Source organism: Geotrypetes seraphini, chromosome 7 (assembly GCF_902459505.1).
Source record: "Geotrypetes seraphini chromosome 7, aGeoSer1.1, whole genome shotgun sequence".
In the NCBI taxonomy this organism is placed as follows: domain Eukaryota; kingdom Metazoa; phylum Chordata; class Amphibia; order Gymnophiona; family Dermophiidae; genus Geotrypetes; species Geotrypetes seraphini.
In genome coordinates this window covers 121,216,877-121,230,721 of record NC_047090.1, presented here as the reverse complement: position 1 = coordinate 121,230,721, position 13,845 = coordinate 121,216,877, and the positions used below count along the sequence as shown (strand labels likewise).

Genomic DNA, 13,845 nt, shown 5'->3' with positions numbered 1-13,845 from the left:
TCCATCCCATGTCATTAGTGCCCCCAGTGCCTCCTTCCCGTGTCTTTAGTGCCCCCAGTGCCTCTGTCCTGTGTCCATGGTGCCCCCAGTGCCTCCTTCCTATGTCCATGGTGCCCCCAGTGCCTCCTTCCTGTGTCCATATTGCCCCCAGTGCCTCCTTCCCGTGTCCTTAGTGCCCCTAGTGCCTCCGTCCTGTGTCCATGATGCCCCCAGTGCATCCTTCTGTGTCCTTAGTACCCCCAGTGCCTCGGTCCTGTGTCCATGGTGCCCCCAGAGTCTCCGTCCTGTGTCCATGGTGCCCCCAATGCCTCCTTCCCGTGTCCTTAGTGCCCCCCAGTGCCTCCTTCCCGTGTCCTTAGTGCCCCCCAGTGCCTCCTTCCCATGTCTTTAGTGCCCCCAGTGCCTCCATCCTGTGTCCATGGTGCCCCCAGTGCCTCTGTCCTGTGTCCATGGTGCCCCCAGTGCCTCCTTCCCATTTCCTTAGTGCCCCCAGTGCCTCCATCCTGTGTCCATGGTGCCCCCAGTGCCTCCTTCCTGTGTCCATGGTGCCCCCAGTGCCTCCTTCCTGTGTCCATGGTGCCCCCAGTGCCTCCTTCCTGTGTCCATGGTGCCCCCAGTGCCTCCTTCCTGTGTCCATGGTGCCCCCAGTGCCTGTGTCCATGGTGTCCCCAGTGCCTCCGTCCTGTGTCCATGGTGTCCCCAGTGCCTCCGTCCTGTGTCCATGGTGCCGCCAGTGCCTCCGTCCTGTGTCCATGGTGCCGCCAGTGACTCCGTCCTGTGTCCATGGTGCCCCCAGTGCCTCCATCTTGTGTCCATAGTGCCCCCAGTGCCTCCTTCCTGTGTCCATGGTGCCGCCAGTGACTCCGTCCTGTGTCCATGGTGCCCCCATTGCCTCCATCTTGTGTCCATAGTGCCCCCAGTGCCTCCCTCCCGTGTCTTTAGTGCCCCCAGTGCCCCCGTCCCGTGTCCATGGTGCCCCAGTGCCTCCTTCCCGTGTCCATGGTGCCCCCAATGCCTCCGTCCTGTGTCCATGGTGCACCCAGTGCCTCCTTCTCGTGTCCTTAGTGCCCCCAGTGCCTCCGTCCTGTGTCCATGGTGCACCCAGTGCCTCCTTCTCGTGTCCTTAGTGCCCCCAGTGCCTCCGTCCTGTGTTCATGGTGCCCCCAGTGCCTCCTTCCCGTGTCCTTAGTGCCCCCAGTGCCTCCTTCCTGTGTCCATGGTGCCCCCAGTGCCTCCTTCCTGTGTCCATGGTGCTCCCAGTGCCTCCTTCCTATGTCCATAGTGCCTCCTTCCCGTGTCCTTAGTGCCTCCTTCCCATGTCCTTAGTGCCCCCAGTGCCTCCTTCCTGTGTCCATGGTGCCCCCAGTGCCTCCTTCCTGTGTCCATAGTGCCCCCAGTGCCTCCGTCCTGTGTCCATGGTGCCTCTAGTGCTTCCTTCCTGTGTCCATGGTACCCCCAGTGCCTCCTTCCTGTGTCCATAGTGCCCACAGTGCCTCCTTCCCATGTCCTTAGTACCCCCAGTGCCTCCTTTCTATGTCCCCCCACTGCCTTTCAGATTTTGTCTACCTCCAAAGCCAGCCTGCCTGCCTGCCTACCTATCTCCCTCCCTCCCTGCCATGGAAATAAAAAAGCTCCTCTCTCCTTCTTTTCCCCCGGTCCACGCTGCTGCAATCTTACCTCCCTGCTGCTGCTGCTAATCGCCGACAAGAAGTCTTCTTTCCGACATCAATTCTGACGTCGGAGAGGACGTTCCAGGCCAGCCAATCACTGCCTGGCTGGCCCGGAACGTTCTCTCTGACGTCAGAATTGACGTCGGAAAGAGGACTTCTTGTCGGCAATTAGCAGCAGTAGCGGGGAGGTAAGATTGTAGGCGCAGACTGGGGGAAAGGAAGGGCAGGAGGACCCGGACCTGGCCGGCTGTTCACCCCCCCAAGCTGTGCACCCGGGGTGGACTGCCCCCCCTTGGTACGCCACTGTTAGGGTGCATAGGTAGAGAGGTGTGGCCAGTAGGAAAAAGGAGGTATTGATGCCCCTGTATAAGACTCTGGTGAGACCTCATTTAGAATATTGTGTGCAATTCTGGAGATCGCACCTTCAAAAAGATATAAAAAGGATGGAGTCGGTCCAGAGGAAGGCTACTAAAATGGTGCGTGGTCTTCGTCATAAGGTGAATGGGGACAGACTTAAAGATCTCAATATGTATAATTTAGAGGAAAGGTGGGAAATGGGAGATATAATAGAGACGTTTAAATACCTACGTGGCATAAATGCACATGAGTTGAGTCTTTCTAATGAAAGGAAGCTCTGGAATGAGAGAGCATAGGATGAAGTTAAGAGGTGACAGGCTCAGGAGTAATCTAAGAAAATGCTTTTTTACAGAAAGGGTGGTAGATGTGTAGAACAGTCTCCTGGAAGAGGTGGTGGAGACAGAGACTGTGTCTGAATTCAGGAAAGCGTGGGATAGGCGTGGTCTGAATTCAAGAAAGTGTGGGATCTGTTAGAGAGAGGAAGAGATAATGGTTACTGTGGATGGGCAGACTGGATGGGCCATTTGGCTTTTATTTACCATTATGTTTCTATGAGAGAATATGGTATGGGGCACTTTGTCAGAAGGTTAGGGGAATTTGGATCAGCACACTCTCATAGAGGATCAGGGGAAGAGGTGAGTTTTTATAGCCTTCCTGAACCTCAGTAGACCTTCTGTTGATCTCATGTGGTTAGGTAGTTTATTCTAGAGGCATGGTAGGTAGTGTGAGTAAGATCTTTTCCGAGCTTTCTCAAGGTGAAGGGCATGAAGTGGTCAATTTGGGGTGTAGGGCAGAAGTTTGGTGGCTATATAGGCTGATACCATGTCATGGAAGAGTTTGTAGGCCATTACTAGGCCTTTGAATATACATCGTTGGTTGATCAGCAGCCAGTGAGCAGCTCATAGCACCGAGGCGATTGGGTCTGATATGCGGAGGTTCTTCAGGAGTCGGATTGGGGCATTTTGTACTTGTTGAAGTCGATGGAGGTTTTTTCCAGTGAGCCCGTTTAGGAGCACATTGCAGTAGTTCATACGAGAGAGGACAAAGTCGTAAAGTAGTTGAGAGAAGTCTGGGTCAGAGAAGTATTGTCATATTTTTCCGTAGCTGTTGGAGGTGGTAGAATGAGGCAGATAATACTTGGGAGATGTGGTCAGAGGGCAAAAGATCGCTGTCCATGATCACCCCTAGGCTGCATACTTTGACGTTGGTCCAGCATCCATGTCCCCTCCTCTCTCCTTGTCCCCCTGCAGGTGTAGCATCCATATCCCCTCCTCTCCCCCTCCCACTTTCAGTCCAGGACCTATGTCCCCTCCTCTCCTCCACTCCCTACTTACAGTCCAGGATCCATGTCCCCTTCTCCACCCCCCCCCCCCACTTGCAGCCCAGGATCCATGTTCCCTTCCTTCTTCTCCCCCTGCAGGTCTAGCATTCATGTCTCCTCCTAATACCCCCCCCCCCCCATTTGCAGTCCTGGATCCATTTCCGCTGCTCTTCCCCCAACTTGCAATCCAGGATCCGTGTCCCTTCCCTCCTCTCCCACTTGCAGTGCAGCATCCAGTCCCCTCCACTCCCCACCCCATCATGGGCCTAGCATCCATGTTCCCTCCTCCAGCTCCTTCCCCAAATTGTGGTCTAACATCCATGTTCCCATTGCCTCCTCTTCCCCTACATGGGTCTGGCCTCTCTCTCCAACCAACACGCCCTGTGAGATTAGACATACTTGCAGGCCTTCCAGAGAAGGAGCAGTGGTGGCAGCCAACCAGCAGAGGTAGAGCAGTGAACGGCCAACCCTGCCAAGTCCTTCCTTCTGTCATGCCTTCTATCTACAGGAAGTGCTGTGGCAGAAGGAAGGCCCTGGTGGAGCTGGCTGCAAGCAGCCTGTTCACAGCACTGCCTCTGTTGGCTAGCTGCTGCCACTGCTGCTTCCTTTGGAGGCCCACAGGTATGTGTGATTTCACGGGGGGCAGGGGGGGCAGTCGGAAGGAAAGTTCAAATCAGTGCAGGGGAGAAGGAGGGGACAGGAGCAGAAGCGAAGGTTTGCACAGCATATGCAGAAGCCTGTGTGGATGGGGAATTCTGCACAAATTCTGCTGTGCAAAGTTGAACAGAGTTCTGCCAGGAGTAATAAGTTCCAGCACTAATGTAATTTGCAGTAGGAAAGAGTATTGTTCATCCTTTTTTCTTTCTTTTTGGATTGTAGAAAATGGAGTGATCAAGTCGGAACGTGTCTTTGATGTAATGCTGGCCACTGACCGGGCCCATTACATCAAATATTTTTCATATATGGATTCTCCTCAAACTATAGGTAAGACACGCAAAGAGTAGTGACGGTAAAGGTCTACAGTTTCGTGAGTAGCTGCAGTAAATTTTTGTGCAGTAAAATAATGCAACAACATGATCAGTGTCTCATTCCAAGTTATTAGATTTACTTGGCAAGTTTGGCATCTGTTCAGATGTTCTGAAGTGGTTTCAATCTTATCTTTCTCATAGGACTCGATTTGTCCCGTGGAATCAGGTCAGATCTGATAGCTTGATCTTGTGTCGTGGTGTCTCTGAGGGGTCACTTATCTCCCATTCTTTTTAACCTGTACCTGATTCCACTGGTCAGAATGTTGGAGAGTTAGGATTGCTCATTTAATTTATTTGTTGATGATTTACAATTACTTGTTTTCATGAAAAACAATCAAGCTGATATTATGTCTGATTTAAACAACAAACTTAGCACAGTGGCTTCAAGAACATGACTTATTTTTGAATGTTGACAAACCTGCTGCACTTTGGTTACCTATTTCTTTGAGTTTTCCCCCTGTGTTGAAGGGTAAGCTGGTTCCTCTCAGGGATGAAATTGTAACTTTTGATAGTTTATGATGCATCATTGAAATTTAACCAACAGCTTACTACTGTAATAAGACTGTGTTATCTTCAACTCAGTTTAATTCAACAATTAAGACCTCTTAAATCTTGCAAAAGTAGTGCATGCTTTTGTTAGTAGATTAAATTGTTGCAATGCTTTGTATGCAGGCCTTCCTAAGGTTGGGCTAAAAAGGTACACAACACTGCTGCTCGATTGATCACTTATAAGAAGAAATATGATCATGTTTCACCACTTCTAAGGGAGTTACACTGGTTACCCATTTCTGTGAGAATTTCTTTCAAACTTTTGTGTTTGGTTTTCAAGGGACTTCATCTGTGTTCACCAGTGATAAACTAGTGGTTCAAAAGCACAATTGTGGAAGGGCTGACTAAACCCTGTGGAATTTTCATCTCAAGTCAGGCATCCCTGAAGCCACCAACCGGCATTTGCTGCCTTCTGGAGGGGAGGTCCTCTCTCCAGTGATTTAAACGTCGGTGAGCCGCAGCCGCATGTCCAAATGGGCAGGACACGCCCCTTTTGAGCTATGAGGAGCGAGAAGCAGAAAGAAGCCAGGAGGTAATTATGGGCAAAAGAAAGCCGAAGATTGTTTCCTCTGCTACTATACCAATTATTACTGGTCCGATGGATCGCTACCTTTGCACGATTTCTGGATCACCTTTGAAGGTAAGAATCTCTGTCAACTTCAATCTGCCTCTCTATACTCGGGTGAACCCACTCCTCAACCTCAACCTGCCTTAACTTCTTTGGAGAAGGATGACTCCGTCCTTATTGCAAGATTGGACTCTACTTCTCCACAACTAAAAGAGCTGGACTCAAAAAGATATTTAATGGGAAAACAAATTTTGTTGGTATCTCCTGTTTCAATGCCCTCAGGGCCTATTAATAGGCCTGAGATAGGTGACAAAACTATTACAATTCAAGATGTCTGGACACAGGGGCAAAACATCGATCCAGAATGACGGCCACGGCACTGAACTTCCGAAAAGGGAATTACAAAGGGATGAGACTCATGGTGGGGAAGAAGATTAAGAAGAGGATAAGCACTGTAAAAATGCTAGAGCAAGCATGGTCCCTTTTTAAGGACACAGTCACCAAGAGGAATAAGAACAAGGAACAGGCGTAGCTCACTGTAGCGGTGAAGGAAGCGATCAGAGACAAGAAGACTTCATTTAAGAAATGAACATAAGAACATAAGCATGGCCTCTGCCGAGTCAGACCATGGGTCCATCACGCCCAGCAGTCTGCTTCCGCGGGGGCCCCCCCAGGTTCACGACCTGTAAGTGATCTTATACCTAAAACATTCTATTCCCTAGTCATTTAATATCCTGTAGGTAACCCTCTAACTATACCCTTCAATCCCCTTTTCCTTCAGGAAATCATCCAATCCCATTTTGAAACCCAAAATCGTACTCTGCCCTACCACCTCCTCTGGAAGCGCATTCCAGATGTCCACCACCCTCTCTGAGTGAAGAAGAACTTCCTAGCATTTGTTTTGAATCTGTCTCCTTTCAATTTTAGCGAATGCCCTCTTGTTTTTGTTTCCCCCGTTAGTCTAAAGAATCTGTCCCTCTCTACCTTCTCCATACCCTTCATGATCTTATAAGTTTCTATCATGTCCCCTCTAAGTCTTTGCTTTTTCAAGGAAAAGAGCCCCAGCTTCTCTAGCCTTTCAGCATATGAAAGGTTTTCCATGCCTTTTATCATCTTTGTTGCTCTTCTCTGGGCCCTCTTGAGTATCGCCATATCCTTCTTAAGGTACAACGACCAGTATTGAACGCAGTACTCCAGATGCAGGCGCACCATCGCCCGATACAGTGGCAGGATAACTTCCTTCGTTCTGGTAGTGATACCTTTTTTGATAATGCCCAGCATTCTATTCACCTTCTTTGAGGCCGCTGCGCATTGTGCCACCAGCTTCATTGTGTTATCCACTAAAACCCCCAATTCCTTTTCCAATTTACCTTCTCCCAGCACCAACCCCCCCATCGTGTAGTTATACATCGGGTTTCCCTTCCCTATGTGCAAGACTTTACATTTCTCTACATTGAAGCTCATCTGCCATTTGTTTGCCCACTCACTCAGTTTGTTCAGGTCCCTTTATAGTTCTTTGCATTCCTCCACAGTTATAACCCTACTGGAGAGTTTCGTGTCGTCCGCAAATTTTATAACTTCACACTTCGTCCCTGACTCTGGGTCATTTATGAATATATTGAACAGCAGCGGTCCCAGTACTGACCCCTGCGGGATGCCACTCGTGACCCCTTTCCAGCCGGAGTAGTGTCCCTTTACTCCTACCCTCTGCTTCCTGTCTGCCAGCCAATTTTTGATCCATCTGTGCACTTCCCCTTCTACCCCGTGGTTCCACAGTTTCCTTAGTAGGCGCTCATGGGGTATACCTTGCTGAAGGCTTTCTGGAAGTTCAGATATATGATGTCTATGGGGTCATCTTTGTCCAATTGTTTGCTTACCCCTCAAAGAAGTGCAGTAGATTCGTTTGGCATGATCTTCCTTTATAGAAACCTTGCTGGCTTGTTCTCATCAGATTATTTCTTTCTATATGTTCATTGATACTGTCTTTGATCAATGATTTGGCCATCTTCCCCGGAACTGAGGTTAAGCTCACCAGTCTGTAGTTCCCCGGGTCGCCTCTTGATCCTTTTTTAAAGATAGGTGTAACATTTGCTATCCTCCAGTCCTCCGGAATTACCCCTGTTTTCAAGGATAGGTTGCAAATCTGCTGCAGCAACTCCGCCGTTTCGTCTCTGAGCTCCTTCAGTATTCTCGGGTGGATTCCGTCTGGGCCCGGAGATTTGTCAGTTTTCAATCTATCTATCTGTTTGAGTACATCATTAAGGCTTACCTCCGTGCATGATAATTTTCCCTCCTGATCCCCCTTGAAGATTTTTTCCGGTTCCGGCACGTTGGATATGTCCTCCTTTGTGAAGTCTGTCTGCCACCTCTTCTTCCTCCTTCACCACTCCCTTCCTGTCTCCCTCATCGAGCGGTCCCACCTCCTCCCTCACCGGCTGTTTTCCTTTCACATATCGGAAGAATGGTTTAAAATTCCGTGCTTCCCTGGCAAGTCTCTCTTCATACTCTTTTTTTGCTTTTCTGACATGCGATGACATTCTTTTTGATGCTTCCTGTGCTCTTTCCAATTTTCCTCGGTTTTATCCTTTTTCCACTTCTGGAATGATGTTTTCTTGCCCCCGTCACCTTCTTGACTTCATTGGTTATCCATGCCGGGTCTTTTGCTTGATTCTTTTTGCACCCTTTTCTAAATCTGGGTACATATAGGTTTTGCGCTTCATTTACTGTGTCTTTGAATAAGGACCATGCTTGCTCCACTTTCTGTGCTTTCCTGAAGCTGTTCCTGAGTTTCTTCTTCACCATTCGTCTCATGGCATCATAGTTCCCTTTCTTGAAGTTAAATGTTGTTGCAATGGTTCTTTTCCCCTTGTGCACTCCTATATCCACTTTGAACTGGATCATGTTGTGATCACTGTTCCCTAATGGTCCCACTACTTCCACTTCCATTCAGCCCGTTGAGGATTAGGTCGAGAATGGCTGTCCCTCTTGTTGGCTCCCTGACAAGCTGTTCCAAGAAGCAATCCCGTACAGCCTCTAGGAACTCCGTTTCCTTTGTACATTTGGAAATTCCAAGACTCCAGTCTATCCCGGGATAGTTGAAGTCTCCCATAACTACGGTGTTTGCTTTTTGCATTCCCGCCTCAACTCGGCTCCCAGTTCTATGTCCCTTGCTTCAGTTTGCCCTGGTGGGCGGTAGTACAGCCCCATCTTTGTCTCGGCTCCCTTTCTTCCCGGTATTTTGACCCATAGTGATTCTAGTTTGTCATTTGTCGTTGCTGCGTCCACTCCGGTTGAGTGAATGGTATCCTTTATGTAAAGTGGTACTCCTCCTCCTTTCTGATGTGACCTATCTCTTCGGTAGAGCTTGTACCCTAGCAGTACTATGTCCCATTTGTCTTCCTCGTTCCACCATGTTTCCGTGATCGCTATAATGTCTAGGTTCTCATCTTTGGCCATGACTTCTAGTTCCCCCATTTTGTTCTTTAGGCTTTTTGCATTAGTGTACATGCAGTTCAGGTCATGGTATTTTTTCCTCCTTGTTATTTTCCCTTGCATTTCATTTTTCTTTCTGTCCCCTACCTGTCCTGCAGACTCCAAGTTATTGTCTTGTAGGGGTGTTTCCGTATTAGCACCTGAAGGTTAGGCCTCTCTGACATCATCAAGCCTGAACCACTGTCTGCAAGAAATCTTTCCAGCATGAACTTTGCAAGAAGAGAGAAAGAAGAACACATCTTTGCTGTTTCTGCCTGATGCATTCTGGGTATGTACCAGAATGGTATTCTACTCAAGGACATCCATCTATGTCTTCATAATTAGACTGTGTGATTCTTGGGGGAGTTATGCTCCTATCCTGTCTTATCTGTCTCAAGGCGCCTATGTCTCCCAGCCTGTATGAGACCTTACACAGAAAGGCTATTCATCTAAGTTCTGTTTCTGGATTGGTCCGAGGACGTCATCTGACGAGGTCCAAGTGAAAAGTTGCGAATTATAATTAGTCTGTGTCGGGATGCGAGGAAGCTCAAATCTTACCACAGGTGTCCTGCACGCATCTCTTTCTTAAATAATTAAGACCTGAACAGTTACCTCGTGTGACTCTCTGCCTAAGAGAGAGTAAATCGGACTCTAAACAGCTCTGAATTCCAGCACTACAAGGAAACTTGACTGCCAGTGAATTATAGCCTTACCAGTGGTTGACGAACACGTGTGCCTTTAACAAAGGATTTCTTACGTCTCCTAAAGCTAACAAGAAAGTTTCCATTTCACCTAATTTTCACCAGAGGCCTAATCAGAGGGTGAGCATATGGAACTTATTATCTTATCAGCTGGGGTTAGATAAGTATATCCGATTGTGATATAGGACAAGGTTTGTAAAGCTACCTTGGTGATAACTGGAATCATTTGCTGCTAATCAGGGATTATTATTATTATAAGGAATTGTTTAGTGTGTGTAACAATTAGTTTTACTTAGTTATCTAACAAGTGTATTGTGATAATTATGTACTTAGTTTCATGTATGTAATCAGATATTTTGTGAACAATATTTAGATATTGCAGCTGGCTTGTGAATTATATTTTTCTATTTTCATAATAAAAGTATTTCTCATTAGCCTGGGTCTTGTGTCGTATAAACAGGCAAGAAAGCTGAACCTGGATCAGCGTTTATGGTTTTCCCTAGACAAAACTAACAGACACGTAACTTGTTTATGTAACTGATTAGTATACCATAAATCTTGCTACAGTCTCCCTTGTAATCCCCTTATCCTCCTCTGGATCCTCCCCTTCATCTTGCTCCATTTTGTCTACCGCTCGTAGTACACTCCTCTTAACTTCCTCTTTTTTCGTCTGTCTCCCTTGGTTTTTCAGCTCCTGTTTTGTGCCTTTATCATTTTCCCAACACTTTCCCCACTCAGTATCTTCTCGGGATACTGTCTTCCGAATCATCGACACCTGATCGACTGTCGGCTTCCTTCTTCTTCTTAGTTTAAAGCTTGCTCCATTCCTCTCCTGACATTGTTTGCTAGTAGTCTAGTTCCCGCCATGCTCAGGTGTAGTCCATCTCTCCTTTAGAGCTTGTTCTTGCCCCAGAACGTTGTCCAATTCCTCACGAAGTGAAATCCCTCTTCCTCACACCATCTCCTCATCCACGCATTTATTGATTGTAGTTCCGTCTGTCTCTTCACATCAGCCCTCGGTACTGGTAGGATCTCTGAGAACACTATCCTCTGAGTCCTCATTTTCAGCTTCCTTCCTAAGATCTTGAACTGTTCAGTAAGTGCATTCCTGCTGTAGTCTCTCCTGGTGACATCATTTGTCCTGACATGGACTATCACTGCCGTCTCTTCCGTCTCTGCTCCTTCCAGGATCCTTTCAATTCTGTCGATGATGTCCTTAGTTCTTGCTCCTGGTAGACAGGTCACCAGCCGATCCTCTCTCCCTCCTGCTATGTGACTGTCCACCTGCCTTAGGATTGAGTCTCCTACCAGGATTGCAGATTTCCCTTTTTTCAGTTTCCGCTGCGGTCGCAGGTCTGTGTCCTTGGTGCGCTTTGTTTCTTCTCCCTCTAGGCACTGGTAGGATCTTGCCACTTCTGCCTGGAAGATTCCTCCATGGATTCCTTCTGCCTTGGTGTCAGGTGGTTCTGGTCCTCCATTTAGTGCATCTTCCTTGTTCCTGCTCTGCTCATGCTCTTGTTCTTCCACTCCCCTGTAGGTATCCTCGATTAACTTCTCGAGCTCCCTGACTTGTTCCTCGATGTGCCTCTCTCTCATAGGGTCTTCGGCTGTCTGGAGTTGGTCTTTTGGAGTGGGTCTTCTGAGATGTAGAGTCCCTCCAGTTCCCGGATCCTGTGCTTCAGACTATTGACCTCGCTCTTCAAGCTTTTCAGTTCCTGACATTGTCCGCACACATATGACTGCCTCCCTGAGGGGAGGTAGTCGTACATGTGACAGTCCGTGCAATATACTGGGAAGCATATCCTCAGGGTTCCTTCAGCTTCCATTCTTGTTTGCCTCTTGAAGTGCCTTTACTCTTTGCTTTTGTGCTCACTCCTGTTCCTGGTTCTTCCTTACCTTCTTCGTCTCCTGCTTCCCTCCGCTTGTGCGCGCGAGCTGTCTGCCTCTTCCTAGCCCTCTGTGCCTGCTAGTTCCTTTTGTTTGTGTATGTGTGTGTGTTCCCTCGTCTGCTACCTTTTTGCTTGTATGCATGTGTGTGTTCTCCCGAGTCTCCTTTTTCCTGTTCTTCTGTTGCTGCCCTTCGCTGAGGTGCGCGTATGCTACCTCTTGGGCCTACCCCTTCCTTATCTCTTGGTCCTTCTGCTCTTCTTCTGCACCCTCTGTTGCTTCTCTTTGCTCGTGTGTGTGGTCCCTCCTGGGCCTACCTGTTCCTTGTCCTCTGTGCCTGCTGATCCTTTGCCTTACTTGCCTGTGAGTGTATACTTCGCTTGTATATGTATGTATATGTCCCCCTTTGTGCTTGCTACTTTCTTACCTTGCTGTCTTTCCTTCTGTTCCTGGATGTAGTGACCGGCCCTTCTTAAGGCCCTTCGCAAAGGCGCTCTCGCTAAGGCGAGCACCTTTGCCGCTCGCCTTCGCCGCACGCCACCGTTGGCTCCCTCCCTTTTAAGGGGGAGTCCGGCCGATGATGCTGTTGCTGATGCAGTGCACGTGGACGGAGCTTACTGTCGCTGCTGCCCGCTCCTCGCCGCTGCTATCACCCTTGTCTTCCTCTCTCCTAGCTTCCTCCCTCCGGCTTTCTCTCCTACCAGCTGCTGTCTGCTCCTTCTTCTTCTTCCATACGGCAGTGGCCTTCGCGCCGTGGCTCTCCTCCTTTTAAGGGGAGTCCGGCCGATGATTCTGTTGCTGATGCGGTGAGGGTAGGCGGAGCTTACTCTCGCCGCTGCTATCTCCCTTGTCTTCCTCTCTCCTAGCTTCCTCCCTCCGGCTTTCTCTCCTGGTGGATGATCAGGAAATCACTGGGACCAAGGCCAGGATGGATCCTGCCTGGTCACACAGGGTTGACAGTCAGTCTGGTAGAGGTATGTAGGCAGATTGATAGGCTTAAAAATGATAAATCCCCGGGACCGGATGGCATCTATCCGAGGATAATCAAGGAACTGAAAGGGGCTATAGTTGAACTGCTTCAACTAATAGCCAATCTGTCGATCAAATCAGGAAGGATTCCAGAAGACTGAAAAGTGGCGAATGTTACGCCAATCTTCAAGAAAGGTTCAAGGGGAGATCCGGGAAATTACAGACCAGTGAGTCTGACCTCAGTACTGGGAAAGATGGTAGAGGTGCTGATAAAGGACCGCATCATTGATCACCTTGACGGACACAATCTGATGAGGACCAGCCAGCATGGCTTCAGCAAGGGAAGATCTTGCTTGATGAACTTGCTGCACTTCTTTGAGGGAGTAAACAGGCAGATAAACAAGGGATTTTCAGAAGGCGTTCCACAAGGTCCCGCATGAACGACTACTTTGAAAAATTGCAAGCCATGGAAACGAGGGTGAAATACTCACGTGGATTAAAAACTGGTTGGCAGATAGGAAACAGAGAGTGGGGGTAATGGACAATACTCAGACTGGAAAAGCGTCACTAGTGGAATGCTGCAGGGTTCGGTGCTTGGATCCGTGCTCTTCAACATATTTATAAACGACCCGGAAATCGGTACGACGAGTGAGGTGATTAAATTTGCAGACGATACGAAGTTATTCAGAGTAGTGAAGAGGCAGGAGGATTGCGAAGACCTGCAATGTGACATGAAAAATGAGGTTTAACGTGGATAAGTGTAAGGTGATGCATGTTAATAACAAAAAATCTTATACACAAATACAGGATGTCTGGTGCAGTACTTAGAGAGATCCCCCCAGGATAGAGACTTGGGAGTACTGGTCGACAAGTCAATGAAGTCATCTGCGCAATGTGTGGCAGCGGCGAAAAGGGCGAACAGAATGCTAGGAATGATTAAGAAGGGGATCACGAACAGATCAGAGAAGGTTATCATGCCGATGTACCGGGCCATGGTACGCCTTCACCTGGAATACTGCATCCAGCACTGGTCGCCGTACATGAAGAAGGACACAGTACTACTCGAAAGGGTCCAGAGAAGAGCGACTAAAATGGTTGAGGGGCTGGAGGAGTTGCCGTACAGTGAGAGATTAGAGAAACTGGGAGGGGACATGATAGAAACATTCAAGATAATGAAGGGAATAGACTTAATAGATAAAGACAGGAGGTTGTTGACCCTCTCCAAGGTATCAAGAATGAGAGGGCACTCTCTAAAGTTAAAAGGGGATAGATTCTGTACAAACGTAAGGAAGTTCTTCTTCACCCAGAGAGTGGTGGAAAACTG

At 48.3% G+C, this 13,845-nt stretch overlaps 1 protein-coding gene across 2 annotated transcripts in view; it reads left to right on the top strand.

Moving 5' to 3' along the window:
* The window catches only part of LOC117363484 (protein-L-isoaspartate(D-aspartate) O-methyltransferase-like), a 61,680-nt gene that overhangs the window by 15,102 nt on the left and 32,733 nt on the right, over positions 1 to 13,845 (top strand). For both annotated transcript variants that reach the window (XM_033951279.1, XM_033951280.1), the window contains exon 3: positions 4,228 to 4,332. In XM_033951279.1, the coding sequence (XP_033807170.1) occupies positions 4,228 to 4,332 (105 nt within the window). The remainder of the gene's footprint in view (positions 1 to 4,227; positions 4,333 to 13,845) is intronic.